The following is a 20000-nucleotide window of genomic DNA, read 5'->3' as shown; positions in this document are numbered from 1 at the left end:
AAAAATTATTTCTGGAGTACGTATTAGGGGGTGCCCAAGCCTAAATCCGCCCATACATATGATTTCTTCCTTCTTTTTCTTAACATTAATTTATCATCAAATGAGACATTCCATTAGAATATGAGAGAATTATATTTCTTGAACAGAAGTATGATAATGTATGGTGAAGCTATGAGTTTAATTATTTGCGTTGACTTAAATGGGTCGCTGCTTTTTCATTCTAAGCATAAGTATTGACAACTTTTTAATTTGAAATAGGTCCAAATGGCAGGCAAAAATCAATTCAACAATTTTGCATTTTGATTGGTTGGCGAACTCTATGGTTTGGAGTTTTAAACATGTTACTGAGTGGCAAAAGTGATGGCCATAGGCGGATTACCTTGAACAAAATTGATTTCGAACCGTCGAAGAACCTATGGAACCATTAGAAGGAACCGGCCCGTAGAACCGAATCGGGTCCATAAAAATTGATTACATTATTATTGTATTTTGTATGACTTTTTTTATTATATTTAAGCAAAAATAAGAATTGAATTGATGGTCCAACCCGCCCATCCCAAAAGTTAAACAGCTAGAAACCGCTTCATGAACTGCTAAGGAACCGTCTGGATAGCTTGAAATCGAAACCTAACGGTCCAAATTAGGTTTCAGTTTTTAGAAACTGAAACGAATGAAACCGAAACCAAAGTGGCTCATTCCGAACCATGGCCATCACTAAGTGGAAGTAGTTTAATTATTTTGTAATAGTAGATGGTTTCATTGTTTTATTCATATTGTAATGAACCCAATTTCTCTCATATTTGGCTATTTCAATTTTTTTGAAATGATCAAGTTTTTGTGTAATTAATTAATCAAATTAAAGATCTTTTAGTAATTTAATCTTATAGTAGTGTTGAAGGAGTAAATAAAGTTAGCGAGTTGTTGCATTATTAACGTTGTTGGGAGGTGAAGTATGAATTTCATTTGTTTGTTGATTTATTATCAATTGCTACTTGATTATCTTATCCGTTATTTAGTTAGCTTTTATTTTGCTTTTGAACATTGATCTTGAATTTCTATATTATGCTTCACTCCATTTTTCATCACTTTAACTACAATAACAACCAAACTCAATTGAAGTCTAGATTTTTTAACTTCAATTTGATTACTAGATTTTTTTTATTATAGGGTAGGTTGAAAAAAGAGGAAGATTAGATGAGATTCAATTTGAGAATCATGTCCGAAAAAGGCAGTACTTGCTCGAACTAAAACTAGACCTTATTCTCAATTGTGAATATATTACATGTTAATTGGCAATTTTCAAAATAAAATAGGATTTAATTGAGAAAGCGCCCCACCAACTAATTTGCAAAAATACCTGAAGCTTCAAATTCCAGAGTAACAAATGTGTGGAATGCTTTACCTAGTTAAGGGAAGAGTGGAAGAAGCAAATGTACAACTACACAAAACAGATTGGAAACTATCATCTAGAAATCCATAATCCAGAATTACAAAACACAAGTCACAAACAAAGCAAGCAAATGCTCATGAACTTGATGCCAGCTGCTTTAGCTTGGCCTGTAATACAATTCCTGCTTCATCGGCAATAACTTTTTTCTTTGACGCAACCTGCATTACAGGATACAACATTAGCCCATACAGCTTATGAAGTTCTCCCCCTATATTTTTTTTGAATTTCAAGAATTAACATAGTTACTTCCCTGTCCAGCTCCTAGTTTCTCTATAATCCTAATTTTGTAATTCCAATGAGCCTGCTACGCCTATTTATTTGGTTATAAGCTCCATCGCATATGACTAAAAACCCTTTCTCTTACGTATCTTCCTCTTGATCTCTCATTCATTTAAATTATGTGCCTTCTCTCTTCTATCTCACTCATTTAAATCAATACAAAGAAGTTTCAAACTCCACTTTAATTCTGTTCAGGACTGTAGCATCGCTTAAGAGGAATCTTGCATGTGCTACTAGTTCTTTGAGATGAAAGGGTGAAATTTGCAGCAAAGAAATAAGTACCAAGGGACAGGTGAACATCACAATTATAAATAATTTCAAGACAAAAGAGGAAAAAAATATTATATCAAGTACTTCAGAAGACAGTTGACAGGCTATATTTGACTTCGGTTGTCTTCACTCATTACCCGTTGAGCCGAGAATACTTTCTAGGATCATAGTAATCATAGGCTATCTTATTTAACTTTGCTCAAATACTTAATCAAACAAATACACACAGTTATGATAAAAAGTCCAACTATTTAGTAAAGCACTAGTGACACAACCTCTCCAATGGAAAGGTGACACTTTTTTTGTGCATCGAAGCAAACTACTTCGTATGTCAACCTTAAGATATCACAGCTCCTGATGTGTTCAATCAAATTGAGCATAGGTTTTAGATAAATATGAGTCTATGAAACTTCAATTTAACATTTACTTCACAAAATTAGGCAATTATTGCTATCGTACTTTGATATCATACTTTTCATCAATACTCGTTCCTCCAAAAAGAGTATTACAATCAAAGTTATTAGAATCCTGGTCCTAATCTAACATTTAACAATCTTATAATCTAAAAATGGGCGACAAATCTAGATTCTAGGTAGCATCTTAATGTTGGTATTTACAAAGGTAGTTTTTCAATCGTAAAAAAATTCATATAATACATTCACTAACGTACAAACATATATCTACATAATCTTATTTTTACTACTATAAAATTCTAAGTTTTTTTTCATTTGCAGTTTAAAAATTATTATTAAAATGATTTTATTTTAAAATATAATAGATGAAGTCAAATGAATTTTTATTTACACCTTAAAACTTCAGAAAAGATAAATACAATTGATAATCAGTTATCAAAAGCACACTAACAATATTTATCACAGGATCCTGCGATTCGATTCTACCGATTTCGATCCTACGCCTTCAACGATCTTAGGTAAAATCCCGATCCTAACAACCTTGATTATAATGCAACCAAAGGTAATAGGATTTTGAAGATGTCAAAGTATAGGTGCATAGTGTAAAAACAAGGTCGCATCACTGTGTCATAAGCGTATCGTAAAGGGAGTTCTAGGTTTTGAGAAATATACGTCATATTGACTGCGATATCCGTTTGCGACCGTTACCGCGACCGTCTCCCCCCACTAACTACGACATGAAACACATGACTTCGTATAGTGAATTGTAAATTGTAATCCTGTAACTTTTCAACAAATAAATCAGGTGACAGTGGTCCTAATAAAACTTGCCAAAAGAACCATCAATGCTTCCTGAAGGAAACTGGAGGAGTTCTATGTCTTGAGAAACATGAAGCACAAAAAGATTCGTGGTTGAACACAATTGGATTTGAAATTGCTCTCTGTAGGAGCAGCTAAACTTGGATAAATCACCATGTTGGTTGGCCATCTAGCCTATGCAAACCCTTCGTACTACATTAGCGAAGAAAAAAAACACTTCATTCAGAGACGAAAATATAAAGCCTTGTATATTGGAAATAACTATTAAAGGAGACGTATACTATACTCAACCCAATAGTACACTTCCACTGTTTAACTCAATATAGGAGTATATTTGAACTTCACACCTTATTTGGTTCTTCGCGAATATCTTTAATGGGGTTAATAATGAATGTTATTATTACTCTTCTCAAGGTTGGGATTAAGGCTTTGGCATTGACATTGTCTTACAACTCGAACATGCCACCCCTTAGGAGGACCTCACATCAAAAGCTCCCCACTGGGCGTGCTAAGACAAATCTGATGGAGGGTTAGATGAGGAAAGAGGAAGTAATTAACCTAGAACACCAACGATACCAAAGACTAATAACAAAGACAAGGGAATGTAATTATCTTAAATGAAGACCTAGAAAGAATATATTCTGACATAAAATGTTTAATAATATTCGCTCAATTTGCTATAATCTTGCCTTTTGAAAACTTCATTCCACTACTAATGATAGATTTCAACTTTCTTGAGGGATCTTATCATAAATGCTATTAGTAAATTACTAATACAACTCCAAAGTCACTTATCATCTAGCATATTGCGTTCCAGGTAACAATAGTCCAAACTCCTTATCATCTACAACACAGGTCATACAATTTTAGCTTCAAACTCTAAACCTACCATAGTATTGTAAAGAGGATCATTAAATATACAAGTTTAATCCTAATCACCATACCCTCCTTTACAAGATAATTATTCCCTATACCAGGCGCAGTGATCTTTTAATCAAAAAAATGAGGTAGACCTATATAAGCATCTACATCATAGCTACATGATACTTCTCTGACGTGTTATGTAATAATATTGGCAACTTTCTCATAATTATTATAGTGGCATTATATCTTTCGACAAATCTAGTTCTTCAACATAACTCATTAACTCATAAACATATGTGGCATATCGTTTTGCCACAAGCCATCAAGGTACTTTCCGTTGTACTTTGTCATATGCTACTCCACATGAAGACCTCAAGTTTCAATTTTAAAAAGGGTGTAATAGAGTAAATCCTATATAATAGTAAGTTGAATCTCATATATTTAAGTGAGCACGTGAAAAGAGAGACAAATATAAGGATGGGTAAAGAAGAGAGAGAAAAGAAGGAAAACAATACTCAAAGCATTTTCCTTTTGCATCTGCCAACCACCCTACGCTCTCACTCTCCTTTTCTATAATACCCTCAATTTGCCGCATTCAGGCAACATAGGCTTTTCCTGTGTGCATTTCTTCTACTCTCTCATTTAACATATTAATGTTTCCGTTTAATATCTAAATAAATATTCAAAACTCATAAGGGATGTGTCATGCATAGCTTTGGAGGGTTAAATAAGAAATGTCTAGTAAATACTAATTAATAATTAGTTAGGAGGATTAAGATTAGAGAAAAAATTGTAATCATAAAAGTGAGGGTAACAGAAAGATATTCATACATTTTGTAAAAGATTTTCAATAAGTTTCTAAATTCATTTCTAGGAGAGCCACAAGCCTCTCAAAAACTTGCGCATCTATCATATAGAGTTGTAATTTTTTTTAGGCTACAGTCAATATACGATTACGATTCATGAAAAACACATTCAACTATTTACATTCATCAACATTCTTCATTATTTCATAAAAGTTATGGTATTTTGGCACATTTCTCTACAATTTGCTAAATAAATCTACTTGATTTTAATCATTACCATCAATTTCCTACTCAATGCGCAACAAGATGAGGTTGCCTAATCGTTATACAAAACATAGCAACCTAGGTCATTTATTATGTGATCCAAGCTAAATGTCACCGTTGAAAAGTTAAATCAAACATCAATGCATGTAACTATACTTTCCAAAACTATCGCTATGGTTTGAGTTTTTCAGGTTGAGTCAATTTTATGTCACATCACTCTAGACTCGAGTCATTTGAAGTTTGCTCCGAAGACTATAGAGTATAAAGATAGGGTTAAAGCTATTTTTTGATTGTCAAAAGTTTCATTTCTTTTTTCTTATAGTTAACAAACATAATAATATTTTTTTTATTCTACAAGAATCCATGGTATGACTGTACAAATAATACGTAGTTATTGGTCTTGGTTCAAAAATTTTAGCAAGGAATTTGAGAAACAAACCGACAAATAGAAGATTAACTTGAAAATATTAACCCTAAACTTAATAATGGATGGAACTCAAAAAGGGCTGATTAAATGAGTTGGTCAAGCCTGTTCCATTTATTTAATAATCAAGTCATTTTTAGGTCCCTAAGTTATATTTTTAGATTGAGACCCATTATTTTTCCATGAGATATAAGTGGATTTCGAGTTTGAAAAAAAATTGATCCATGTACACGTCAAGTAATGTATGATGATTCTAATATGTCTTGGATAATCTATTTTCCTAATAAGACTATTTTTCAAGTTGCTTAGTTAATGAAACTAAACCCCCAAATTTTTTATCCTAACAAGTGTAATTTAGTACTAGTATAATTTCACTAGTTCGAACATAAAGAATTTCAATCATAAAGTAGAAACAACAATGAAAACTGACAAAATGGCTTAGACATTACCTGGATAATTAACTAGTGTATGTGTGTGCATATATATATATGTACATATCATGTTTCATATATAGATGAGGAGAGAACATGGTCATATATATCCATAACTAAAAGACACCATAAAACAGTGCATATACAGTGAAGTGCCTTCACCCAACTTGTACTTAAATGTATACATGCATCAAGTTCAAAAATCCAAATTGATAGTAAGTAGGCATCTAACATAGATTACCATGTGAAGGTCCAACATCCAAATATATTGTCCACATATCAATAATCATAATCAATCAGATATAGCATATTCTATTGTATTATAGCTCGAATACTACAATCTAAAAATTGAAGTCCATTGTCTATCCAATATAACAATGGAGGGAAAGAGATAAGGGTATATTCAAGGGGGATGGTATATCTTTGATAACAACAAATTACAGCCTAGTGGTCAATAAAGACGGGAATAAAAAAGAAATAATAGAAATTACCTCAACAAGTTGATCGTAATTCGATTTAAGCAGGTTGATTTTGCGTTGACAATAATCCTTACCTTCAATCATTGTTTTCTAATTCATATACAAAACAAAAGAAAATCAAAACCAAGTTGTATGCCAATTAAGCAATGAAAACAAACATATAGAAGTACAATATACAAGTAAAATACTACAAATAAATATTGCAACATATTTTCCACAATAATGAATTGCACAAAATGAATAGAAAAACACATATTTCCCAAAGAAGCAATAACACGAGCAAGCCACACATAGAATAGATGCATAAATAGCCATCACACAATAACGCTAAACTGACTTTGTACAAGCTGAACCGGAAAACTCCCATCCAATCCAAATAGAAAGGTATGGAACTGATCAATAGAGGAGAGGAACAAAGGCAGGACTAAGAGTAGGAAAACTACTATAAGTCAACTCAAGTTTACATTTTTTTTTACTTTACACTAAGAAAAAACATTATCACCAAACTCAAATCAGTGAGATTTCGAGTTGAAATTTCAAGTTCAAATTATACTGTCAACTTAACAATTAAATCTAAACAAAGCCAATAAAAATAGTAAAATATTCAAGTTCTAACAATTTAAAAATTGCGGATACAATTGGACCTAAACCAGCACAAATTCAATTCCAAAAAATATACTACACATAGCTCAGAACAAAAGTAAATAGTTAAAAGCAATTACCATCATAAGGATCAAGGAAACGAATTAGACAAGGAAACGAATTAGACAAGTTCAAAAATCATATCAATAGTTCAAACTTGAAGATTGAAATTACATTATCAGCGCCACAACTAAATCCCAATTAAGCAAGCAATTGAAGTGAAGTTATACCCTCAATTATACCAATTGAAACTAATGTTTCTAATAGTTTAAAAGTCAATTAAATCAAACAGAAGATAGGAAAAACATCAAACCTCAACAAAATAACCAGTTCCTACGTCGACTAGAACTTTATCGGCATCATCAAGAGTACCAGGAACATAAAGCGACGCCGTAAGCGGAACCAACATTTTCTTCCCTGTTCATCACCATCTTATTAACACCATTTTCATTATAAAAATGGAAAAGAATACGATTAAAAAAAAAAGATAATCCCACCTTGAGGACGAAGAGAAAGATCATGAAGAGCAGTAGAAGCCATTTCAAGACGATTAGTTGCAGTACGAATGTTATTGAGACTATCTTGAAGAAGATTGAGTTCTAGATCTGATTGTTCTTTCACCATTTTCAGCTGCTCAACACTCATCTTCTCCATCTCCGCAGCTCTTACCACGGCTCCACCTTTGTTGGCCATTGCTTTTGTATTTCCAAGTTCAAACCCTTAGTTTCGGTTCGTTTACTATCGTGTATTTGCACTTTTATCTTCGGTACCCCTTTGGTTTTTTTTTTTTTATGTTAATTACAACCATAACATTTTCGTCGTTCTTATCGTTAAATTCTTTGAAAAACAAATCATGGTCAATTTTATTATTTATTTCCTTTGGCTCTTCTTTTTCTCTCCTCACTCATACCTACTTGCTTTGTCTTCATCATCAAGCTACTGAGTCAAGTATTCCATTGCTAAAGCTCCAATAAAGCTCTATCTTCATTATTGCTGCATTTCTTCCCATTAGTAAGCTCCCCATTCCTTCTTCCATTTTTGTCTTTATGCACCTTGTTGTGTTGTTTGAGTTCTTGCTTTTATTTTCGTGACTAATGGTTCAATTATTCTGAGTTTTTGCCCTAAATTTTGCGATCATTAGGATTTTGTTCGTGAATTATGTGTTTTTAAAGAGTTCTGAGGCGTAATTTAATTTGATGCCCTAAACCATAAAAGTTAGGGCTTTTTTGAAATTTGATTGTGTTGTGTGTGGGATTGTTGTGTTGTGTATTGGACTTGAGTTCTATGATTAAATACTCAAATGGATGGTTGATGTATTTTTGTTTGTGTTTCTGTTAATAGATTTGAAATGGATAGTGTGGTGTTGAAATTTTTGTACAAGGGCAAAGAAACTAAAGTTTTTATTGATGATGTAAACTTAGTTAATTTGCTTGATATGATCATTGATTATTGGGATACTACTGAGAGTGAGCAACATTTGATGCCTAAACATCCTAATTTTAGTTATTTACACAAAAAGAGGCATGTTTAAATAGGTGATGGTAAAACATTATTGGAGATGTTTAGTAAGCATAAGGGTAAGAACACCATTTGCATTCATGTATGGGACACAAAGCCTAATACCTTGATTGATGATGCAAGGAGGCTTAGAGAAACATTAAAGCAGAATGCCCAGAAAGATGTGAACCCAAATCTAACCCCTACAGAACCTAATGATGATGATGACAGTGTCGTCTCCGATATATTTGAGGCCCAGAGCGAAAATAAAAATATGGGCATTTTAAATAAAACAAAATAGTATTATGTATTTATATTTTAAAACAATATTAGATTTTGAATTTACGAGTTCATGGCCTTGAAATATTTGATTAATCCAAAGCAACAAAGTCAAATATTCAGCTATCCAACATCATCTGGAGGCTGAAGCCAATTTAATCAAGTTCTCAAATTACTTGACAATTGATAATTTGTCCTCAATATAATTAATTTTCTACAAATGATCAAATTACGTTAGATTAGTAAAATGAAAAGCATCAAAATACATCAAACTAGCAACATACAACACATTAATATTGTAAGCGAAATGCTTCTTGAAAGCAACTGTAAAGTAGAAAATTCAAAGCAATATTCTTACTAGTTACCAATAACCACTTAGCCAAAAGCTTAGGCATTTGCATTTTTAAGGCAAAACATTGGTTCTTAGGACTTGAGAAGATAGAAGAGCACAAAGGTTGAGTAGTTGAGGAGTCTTATATTTTTTTAAATAAAGTACGTGGGGAGTTAAAGCGGACTTAATGACTAATGGGAAATAAAAGTGAAATCAGCAGCGAGAATGGGTAGAAATAGTTAGTCTTTTATTACTGCATTCATCAAACATATTAAAAAAAGTGGGCCTCCCAAAACATAGGGCCTGGAGCCATTGCTCATGGTGCTCTTGTTTTTGGCGGGGCCTTGATGATGATGATGTTATGATGTTCATTCCAACCCTTAACGTACCTTGTGAGAAACAACTTGTGTTGAATGTTGATGATGATGTGAACCCCATTCCATTCAACCTTACCCCAGCTATCACCAACTTCAATGGAATTAACGTTAGGGCTACCAGGGATCTTCTAGAAGTTTTAGAATAACCTTATCGCAAAATGAAGAGTATCTTGAAGAAGCGACCATGGATGGAGAGAACGAAGAGGAAAGGGGGAAAGGAAAGATGAAGAAACGTGTATTTTAAAAACTGATGAGCGTGGGTATATAAACAAATAGTACCTCCTATTCATTTAAAATGGGACATTTACTTTATGCACACTATCTAATGCAATTATTCGATCCTTAATATATCGAGTTATTTATAATTAAAAATTATAAAAATTTGATATTAACAATCTTTACATCAAAAAGAATCAAATAAGATGCCACATGACTATGTTTTAACTTATAGATTAATAATAAAATGCAATTTAAGAGTGATAGATTAATAGTGTCCCAAAAGAAAATGTCTCATTTTAGATGAATAGGAGGTAGTATAAACTAACCACGGTTAGGTCAAATTCAAAAATAAACGGTAAAATAACAACAAAAACTTGAATAATGTCATGGTTGTAATTAGCATGAAATGCTAGGGGTACCATTGATAATCGAAAAAACACAGGGGTACCAAAGATAAAACTAAAAATTATAAAAAGTTGATATTAATGATCTTTGCATTTAAAAGAATCAAATAATATTTCACTTGACCATGTTATAACTTATAAATTAAGAATAAAATATAAGTCGAGAATAATTGATGAATAGTGTCAAAAGTCAAATTGAACTAATAGCTTGAATAGGAGGAAGTATAATATAAAAATTTATTTGTAAATTATAATAACATGGTTTAGTTTATTTATTAATTATAACTTAAAATAATTTTACTGAGTTAGACTAATCATAAATGGAAAAGTACATCTATTGTATATCGCTAAAATCTGACAATGGGACATTTTAATGATTATTGACTCAACTTGATTACATTGACCTTATCCAAATTACTCTCCTTCACCTTTGCTCTCATTCTACCATCCACTGTCCCCCCTTCTTTCATCTTCTTTTCTCTTTCTTTTTCCATCCATTGCTCAATAGTGATATGATGATATCCTAATGTTAAGTTATATTTGGTTTATGTCCATCATTATTCGATAACATACATCAGTGTAGACTAAATAATCTATGATAGTTCCTAGTTAAAGTGTGTCCAGAAATCAAACTATTCCACGAAACAAGTGCTCTTGATTTAGAGTATATTATACCAAATACACCCATAACTAAAATCAAGTCTCCATATATACTACAGCTAATATCAAGTCTCCACATTTACTATAGCCTAAAATCAAAGTATTAGCAAGAGAAATATCATTGGTCATTCAAGCGCAGCACTAATCATGAGAACTAACTATATCAAGATTCTTCAAGTGGATAAAAGATTAAATTAATCCCATTATTGTTATAGTGTCTTGAAGAATCCATGTTGCCTTATTTCCTACAAGAGTTGGAAAATTGATCTGCACAAACAAAATTTAAGGAAGATTGAATTAACATACATATTTATAACTGTAGTAACAACAAAGAATCGCAACATATACTTCTCTTTTATATTATTTTTTAAGTAATTATTATATTATTAGAAATTATAATAATTATTAATATTGTATATAAACATAATAGGAGTTTAAGGAAGAAATATACAGCTTTGTGGTTGAATTTATGGATGATGGAAGGTCGATTAAAAAGGTTAATACAACATGGGTGTGTTTGATCCCCAAGATTCAACACCCAAAAGCCATTGATGACTATAAGCCTATTAGTATAGTGGGTTCCATGTATAAGATTGTTGCAAAATTACTATCCACAAGACGTAGAGAGGTAATTGCTCTGCTTAATGAAGAATCACAAAGCGCATTTGTGATACACAGACAAATCTTGGATGGGTTATTAGTAGTAAATGGATCGCTACAATGGTTAAAAAGGAAAAGAAAACCAAGTGCGTTACTTAAACTTGACTTTCAAAAATTCTGTTAGATGGGAATTCTTGAAACAAGTCATGCAAAAATGGGCTTAATTTGGTAGTAAAAGGATTAACTGGGTAATGAATTGTGTGAGCACTGTTAAATAATGTAATCTAGAAAAATCTAGGGAGTAATGTATCAAGAAGTAAGTAAAAAAATTCTATGATATCCTAGAACTATCTAGACTAACACCCTAAAGCTAATAGTCTAGAACTATCTACAAGTTGTAGAAAAGACTAGAAACATAATGATGGTGAAAGCACCAACATAGAAGCACTATATATATGTGTTGCATGCTCTCATTTGTAACCAAGCCACATAATACAAAAAACCTTTTTTCACAAAAGCCATCAACTCTCCTCTTTATTTTTCATACTAGCATCTTCAATATTTATTAATCAAAATCAATAATCTACTACAACTTCCGCATATTAATTCTAACATTTGGTATCAGAGCCACTAATCCAAAGCCTTTTTTTTTCAATCATATATCATCCAAATTTCATATCAATACCAACTCCACATATATATAAATGGCCTCCCCTAACCTCAATTCAAACACAAACACAAACATATTTAATCCCCAAGTTAATTGGGTACCTATATTTAAAGGGGAGAAATTTGATCAATGGAGTATGCAAATGAAATCAATTTTCATTACCCAAGATATATGGGAAATTATTCAAGATGGTTATGAACAACCCAAAGATGCCAATGAAGAGGCTTCTTGGGATGACACTAAAAAGTGTCAATACAAGCAAAACAAAAGAAGGGATCATTATGCCCTCTCTATAATATATCGTGGAGTAGATGAGACGATCCTACCAACAATCATAACCGCCACAACTGCAAAGGAGGCATGGAGCACTTTGGAGACAAAATATCGAGGCTCGGAAAAGGTAATACTCTTCAAACTACAATCTTTATGGGGTCAATTTGATAGTATGCAAATGACCGATAATGAGTCAATTCAATCATATACCGACCGAGTCTCAAATATTGTTAACCAAATTCGATCCAATGGAGACACCATTGAAGATGTTAAAATAATTCGAAAAATATTAAGAACTTTAACCAAAAAATTTGATCATATTGTGGCTGCTATAGAAGAATCTAATAAAGATTTAAGTTCACTCACCATGACTGAATTAATGGGCTCTTTATTAGCACATGAAGAAAGAATGCGTAAATTTGAAGAGCAACCAATTGAACAAGCTTTTCAGGCTAAATTAAAATTTTCTAATAATGGAAAAAATATAAATGGCCACGGTAATAATTTTCAACCAAAAAAGGGCAATTTTAACAACCGTGGTAGGGGGAGAGGAAATCATAAAAATCAAGGGAGCCGAGATAACAACTCTTATTGCATATTATGCAAGAAAAACAATCATAATACAAGAGATTGTCGGTACAAATGCAAAAGATGTACTCGACACTCTCATTTTGAAAAAGATTGTTATTTCCGGCAAAAGGAAGAGGCTAATTTCACAGAAAATAATGATCAATTATTTTACACATGTCTGAATGCTCAAGAAGAGCAAACTGACACATGGTACATTGACAGTGGTTGCTCCAACCACATGACCGGAAATAAAAATTCATTTGCTAATCTTGATGAAAATATAAAATCACAAATAACACTTGGTGATGGGAGTAACCAAGTAGTTGCCGGAAAAGGAATAATTGTTGTTAAAACAAAAAACGGCTCCTCTAAATTCATCCCCGATGTCTTTTATGTCCCTGGGCTAGCACAAAATTTGTTAAGTGTGGGTCAGTTAGTCCAAAAAGGCTATATGGTAAAATTTGATAATAATCAATGCCACATATATGATAAGAAAAAGGGGCAATTAATCACTACCACTAAAATGGCTCCAAATAAAATTTTTCCACTTAAAATGCAATTGGAGTTTAATACTGCCCTAAGTACAATGGTGAATGAATCCGAATTGTGGCATTTGAGATTCGGACATTTAAATTTTGACAGTTTAAAACTGTTAAAAAATAGAGAAATGGTGATTGGGCTACCACCAATCACTAATGAAAAGAAAATTTGTGAGGGTTGTATCTATGGCAAAATGCATAGATCACCATTCCCAACCTACTCATGGAGGGCTAGAGCTCCATTAGAGCTTGTCCATGCTGATATATGGGGTCCTACCAGGAATCCGTCTCTTGGCGGAAAAAGATACTTTATGTTGATTGTGGATGATTTTTCACGCATGATGTGGGTGTATTTCTTGGAGAAAAAATCAGAAGCATTATCCCACTTCATGCAATTTAAAGCCCTAACAGAAAAACAAAGTGGGCATTCAATAAAGGTTCTAAGAACCGATCGTGGGGGAGAATTCACAAGCAATGAATTCAACAAATTTTGTAAACAACACGGCATCAAAAAGGAGCTCACAGTCAGACGCACACCACAACAAAATGGTGTTGCAGAAAGGAGAAACAGGACAATTGCTGAAATGGCTCGGAGTATGATGCAAGGAAAAAATCTGCCTAAACATTTTTGGGCAGAAGCTGTCCACACAGCTATTTACATACTTAACAGGTCTCCCACAAAAGCGGTAAGAAGCATGACGCCGTATGAAGCTTGGCACAAAAGAAAGCCAAGGGTTGAGCACCTCAAAGTTTTCGGGTGCATTGCATATGCCCACGTCCCGAAGGAGAATCGGGATAAGCTAGACGGAAAAGGAGAAAAATGTATCTTCATTGGATACAGTGACGAGTCTAAAGGATATCGTCTCTATCAGCCCAAATCCAAGGAGTTGATCATCTCCAGAGATGTCATATTCGATGAAAAGGCGCAATGGCAATGGAACGAGAACGATGTTGAAGTTCCAGTAGAAGTCATTCCACCACCAAGCCCAGATGAAGGAGAAGATCCAATTCAGTCACCAACTCAATCATCTGCAAGTCCATCACCATCAACCAATCCAAGAACACCATCAAGGAGCCCAAGAAGTCCATCTACATCACAAAGCTCAAGGTTGGAGCCAAGTCACTCAAGCCCAGCTCAACAAGTTCGAAGATCACAACGAGATCGATGTCCACCAAGGTACTTGGAAGATTATCAATGCAATCACACCATCATGGCACTCTTTGCAGGAGAACCACAAAACTTTGAAGAAGCAGCTCAAGAAGAAAGATGGATCGAAGCCATGAACGAGGAGATTAAGATGATAGAAAAGAATGACACATGGGAGCTTGTTGACAAACCTCAAGACAAGGACGTGATCGGTCTCAGATGGGTTTACAAGATCAAGCACAATGAAGATGGCTCCATTCAAAAGTACAAAGCTCGTCTAGTTGCAAAAGGATACTCACAGCAACCTGGAATTGACTTCAACGAGACATATGCTCCAGTTGTCCGTATGGAGACAATCAGGTCAGTCCTAGCTCTAGCAGCCCAATTTAAATTGCAAGTTTATCAATTAGATGTCAAATCAGCATTTCTCAATGGGGAGCTAGAAGAAGAGGTATATGTCGAACAACCTCAAGGATATATAATCAAAGGAAAAGAAGATAAGGTGTATCGCCTTCGAAAAGCCCTCTATGGGCTCAAGCAAGCCCCTCGGGCCTAGAACAGCAAAATCGATGGATATCTTCTCCAAAATGGCTTTGTAAAAAGCCCAAATGAGCCATCACTCTATATCAAGACCCAAGGGCCAAAGTTTCTCATCTTATGCCTATACGTAGATGATCTAATCTACACAGGCACCGATCTGAGGATGATAGAAGACTTCAAAAAGACAATGATGTCAGAATATGAAATGACAGACCTCGGAGCTATGAAGTACTTCCTTGGCATGCAAGTCAAGCAAAATCCAGGTAAAATATTTCTCTCACAAGAAAAATATGTCGAGGATATGCTCAAAAAATTCAACATGAGCGATTGTAAGCCAATGGCTACACCAATGGCTACAAATGAGAAGCTCTCAAAGAATGATGGAAAAGAAAAGGTGGATGCATCAATCTACCGAAGTTTAGTTGGATCTCTCATATATCTTACAAATACAAGACCAGACATCGTTCATGCAGTCAGCATCATCTCAAGGTTTATGAGTGAGCCAAGCAAAGCTCACTTAGCAGCAGCCAAGAGGATACTCAGGTATATCAAAGGAACAAAAAGCTATGGGATAATGTACGAGTCCGAAGCAGACTACAAGCTCATAGGCTACACGGATAGTGACTGGGCAGGAAGCATCGACGATCGAAGAAGTACAAGTGGATACGTGTTCCAGCTAGGGTCCAAGTCTATCTCATGGTCATCAAAGAAACAAGCTACGGTAGCACTATCATCATCAGAAGCAGAATACGTATCAGCGACAAGCGCGACATGTGAAGCAGTATGGCTAAGAAGAATCCTAAAAGATCTGCAACAAAAGACAGAAGATGCAACTACCATCTATTGTGACAATATGTCAGCAATAGCCATGACAAAGAATCCAGTCTTCCATAGTCGCACAAAGCATATTGAGATACGACACCACTTCATTCGTGAATTGGTCGAGAAACAAGAGATCAAGCTAAAATTCTGCAAGACAGAGGAGCAACTCGCAGACATATTTACCAAGGGACTTCCAACAGAAAAGTTCATCAAATTCAGAAGACAGCTAGGAGTCCAAGATTTTTCAGATTAAGGGGGAGTGTTAAATAATGTAATCTAGAAAAATCTAGGGAGTAATGTATCAAGAAGTAAGTAAAAAAATTCTATGATATCCTAGAACTATCTAGACTAACACCCTAAAGCTAATAGTCTAGAACTATCTACAAGTTGTAGAAAAGACTAGAAACATAATGATGGTGAAAGCACCAACATAGAAGCACTATATATATGTGTTGCATGCTCTCATTTGTAACCAAGCCACATAATACAAAAAACCTTTTTTCACAAAAGCCATCAACTCTCCTCTTTATTTTTCATACTAGCATCTTCAATATTTATTAATCAAAATCAATAATCTACTACAACTTCCGCATATTAATTCTAACAAGCACAACAACAATGTCGATTTTGGTGAATGGTTCTCCTTTAAAACCATTTATAATGGAAAAAGGATTGAGACAAGGTGACTCACTTTCTCCTTACCTTTTCATTTTGGTTAGTAAAGCTCTGGTCAGTCTGTTTAGAAAGGCTGAAATTCTGGATCTTATTGAAGCTATGGAGATTCGAAATGAAAATGTAAGGGTGAAGCACCTACAATTTGCCGATGATACATTGATCTTTGTCCTAAAAAAGACCGAAGTGATAAAAAATTACTTCTGTATACTTAATGTGTTTAGTCTAATGTCTAATCTGAGATTGAACTATGACAAATCAAGCATTATCACTTGGATACATAGTGCACATGAATGGGTTCAGAATGTTGCTAGAGCTACTAGTTGCAGGCATCGTAAATGCTTACTTAGGCCTGCCACTTGGTAACAATATCAAAAGGAGAAAATGCTTAGAAACCTGTGCTTGAAAGGATTCAACACAAACTATGTATTGGAAAGTAAAAATTCTTTCAAGGGCTGGGAAACTTACCCTTATTAAGACTGTATTGAATAGACTTCATATATATTACATGAGCATGTTTAAGATGCTGACGATCACAGCAATGCAAAGAAAATTTTTCTAGAGCGGTCTTGCTAGTGATAGAAAGTCTATTCATGCAGTAATTGACCAAGATTGAACCACTGAAAGAACTTAGAGGACTTAGCTTTGGTAACGTCATGGCTCAAAATTTGGTCTTGCTCTTCAAATGGTGGTGGCGATACTCATTTGAAAATACAAAACTATGGAAAATAATTATTATGTTTATGCACTAGATCTAAGGAAGGAAAGCCTCCTCTTAGGCTTTTCACTACGTCAAAGAGGGATTGTGGTCACAGATGATGTGCAACTATTTTGAGAGTTCCAAAATAACATATTTAATGGATGAAGGATTGTAGAAAAAAGTGGGAAATTGTGAATCTATACTGTTCTTAGAAGAATCCTAGTGTTGCCCACGACCCTTAAAAAACGTGTTCTTGAGACTATATGTAGTGACTTTACAAGGTAATCGATACATCAATCAGATTGGCATTTGGTATCAAGATGTATGACTCCTAGTGTTGCCCACGACCCTTAAAAAACATGTTCTTGAGACTATATGTAGTGACTTTACAGGGTAATCGACACATCAATCAGATTGGCATTTGGTATCAAGATGTATGGACATGAAACTAGAGTTAGGGATGGTCATGGGTTCAGGAACCTGTTGGACTCGCTCCGTACCCACCCCTTTTTTAAGGGTTTGGGTCTTAATTTTTGAGAACCATCGGATCCGAGTCGGATCTGGATCCAAAAAATATTTGACGGGTCCGGGTCCGGGTCTGGGTCCTAAGGTGAAGACCCGGACCCGGACCCTAAACTTTTAAATTTTATATTATGAATTTCGGATTTCTAAATTCTAATATTAATTTTTTAATTATTAATATATAATGCCTTGAATATTGATTGCCTAATTTGCCTTCTCATTAATCTCAATCTAGTAATTATTTTGTAATGTTATTGAATATAAACTATGTATCTCATTTAGTCTTTTATATTTGATTTTTAAATATGTATTTAGACAAGTGTTTTTACGTTTTAGTAATTGTTTTGTATTTGAATTTTATGGACTCGAACAAGTGTTTGTAATACGATAATAAATTGCTTACAAAAATACAAAAAGACTCGCAAAAGGTTTAATTTTCACAAATCAAAGAGGCTTTGTATAAGACCCATTAAGGACCCATTTAGGACCCTAGACCCGTCAAATCCGTAGGGTTTGGGTCTGAGTCTGAAAATTTTGGACCCTTAGGGTCCGAATCCGGGTCTGGATCCATAAAAAATAAAAGGGTCCGGGTCCGGCCAGACCCGCTCTAGACCCGCCCCATGACCATCCCTAACTAGAGTGATGAAGATGATTATATAATTGGAAGGAAGGTGAATTACAGGACCTCAAGTCATGTATTGATCATGAAAAACCAGTAAGGGGTAAAATTGATATTGCTAGATGGAAATGGTCAGTTGATGGTGAATTCTCGTCCAAGAGCCTCAAAGCAAAATTCTATGAAGGAACTGAACCAATACTACCTGAATTGGTGATCAAGTTTATATGGCAGAACATTGCTCCACCTAGAGCTCAACTGATAGTTTGGCTAGCTTGCTTTGAAAAAATAAAAACAGGAGATATCTTATATGACAAGGGTATCATTGATCGAGCACAAGCCTAGTGCCCATTCTGTTTTGTTGCATTGGAGACGAATGTTTGGATGGAAATTCTTGAAAGTTGGGAGATGAAAGGAGTATTTCAAGATAACTGTTGCAATTTCATATTTACATGGAAATGTTTGATGCATAAAAAGAGGACAATGAAGTTATGGATGATGCTATTTTTCTGTGCTATATGGAGTTTATAGTATTAAAAAAAACAAAATAAAGTTTGAAGGCATTACTCCCGACCTACAAAAAGTCAAATATATAATTAAAATAAGAATCAACATTTGGGCAAAGAAGATACTAGGACATATCATCTATAATTCAATTGACCTAATTCATAGTTGAGTGGTTTTGGTTGCAGGTTTAGTCAACTGCAAATGATATTGTGTACTGTTGACTTCTAAATATGTCATGTCCTATGTGAATATGCGTCTGACAAGGGTAAATCAGATCAACATGGTGGTGTTGCAGCTGGGATACTCTGCTTTGTGATGTGCAGATCGGATTAGGGAGAATTCTGCTGGATTGGTATTGTAGGAGCTCCGGTCTGTGCAATGGTGTCAAGGATGAAATTGATGTTCTTGCCACAAATACTATTAGGATTTATGTTGCATCTCCAATGTGGATAATAATGGAACATGTTTTTGTGTCGAATTTGGTGTGCAAAGAAGAAAATAATGTTGGAATGCTGTTTATGGATACGTTGTTACACCAAACCTACTATTGGATGATATGCTTTGGTGTATGAAGTGTTGCGTAGACAATGTTGGAGGATGGTTCGATGGATGATTATAAATAAGAAAAATAACTAATACCGTACTCAACCTAAGGGACTAATCAAAAGGGTTTTTTTTTAAAAGCTCTTTATATGCTTTCATGTACGACATAATAGTTTAGATGAACCTTGTAAGAAAGGAATATGGTGAAGGTTGTGTAAACTAAAGGATCGTTTGGTACAAATAGTAGAAAGGGAATGGAAAGAAAACATATAAGAAACGGTAATGGTAATATTAAGTGTTATTGTATGAGTTGTTTGGTATAATATTTAAAAAGAAAGGGAAATAAAAAATCAGTCCATAAATTTTGTCCA

At 34.1% G+C, this 20000-nt stretch overlaps 1 protein-coding gene across 1 annotated transcript; it reads right to left on the bottom strand.

The window, feature by feature from the left end:
* Positions 1 to 1370: 1370 nt before the first annotated feature.
* On the bottom strand, positions 1371 to 8021 carry LOC130806564 (prefoldin subunit 5). Its single transcript, XM_057671695.1, has 4 exons — positions 7639 to 8021; positions 7455 to 7558; positions 6512 to 6589; positions 1371 to 1608 (listed from the first exon to the last, which is right to left on the bottom strand). Exons 1-4 carry the CDS (start codon positions 7832 to 7834, stop codon positions 1525 to 1527), a joined length of 462 nt encoding a protein of 153 aa, XP_057527678.1. The 5' UTR covers positions 7835 to 8021; the 3' UTR covers positions 1371 to 1524.
* Positions 8022 to 20000: the final 11979 nt, after the last annotated feature.

Source organism: Amaranthus tricolor, chromosome 2, assembly GCF_026212465.1.
Source record: "Amaranthus tricolor cultivar Red isolate AtriRed21 chromosome 2, ASM2621246v1, whole genome shotgun sequence".
NCBI classification, from domain to species: domain Eukaryota; kingdom Viridiplantae; phylum Streptophyta; class Magnoliopsida; order Caryophyllales; family Amaranthaceae; genus Amaranthus; species Amaranthus tricolor.
The sequence above is the reverse complement of the archived record's forward strand: the minus strand, read 5'-3'. Positions and strand labels throughout refer to the sequence as shown.

Excerpts from the sequence above, each read along its gene's own strand:
- LOC130806564 (XM_057671695.1), bottom strand. The coding sequence starts at position 7,834 with ATGGCCAACAAAGGTGGAGCCGTGGTAAGAGCTGCGGAGATGGAGAAG. Across the intron at positions 7,559-7,638 it reads TCTTTCTCTTCGTCCTCAAG|GGAAGAAAATGTTGGTTCCG; the intron begins GTGGGATTATCT and ends GGTGATGAACAG. Across the intron at positions 6,590-7,454 it reads GAACTGGTTATTTTGTTGAG|AAAACAATGATTGAAGGTAA; the intron begins GTTTGATGTTTT and ends TATATGAATTAG.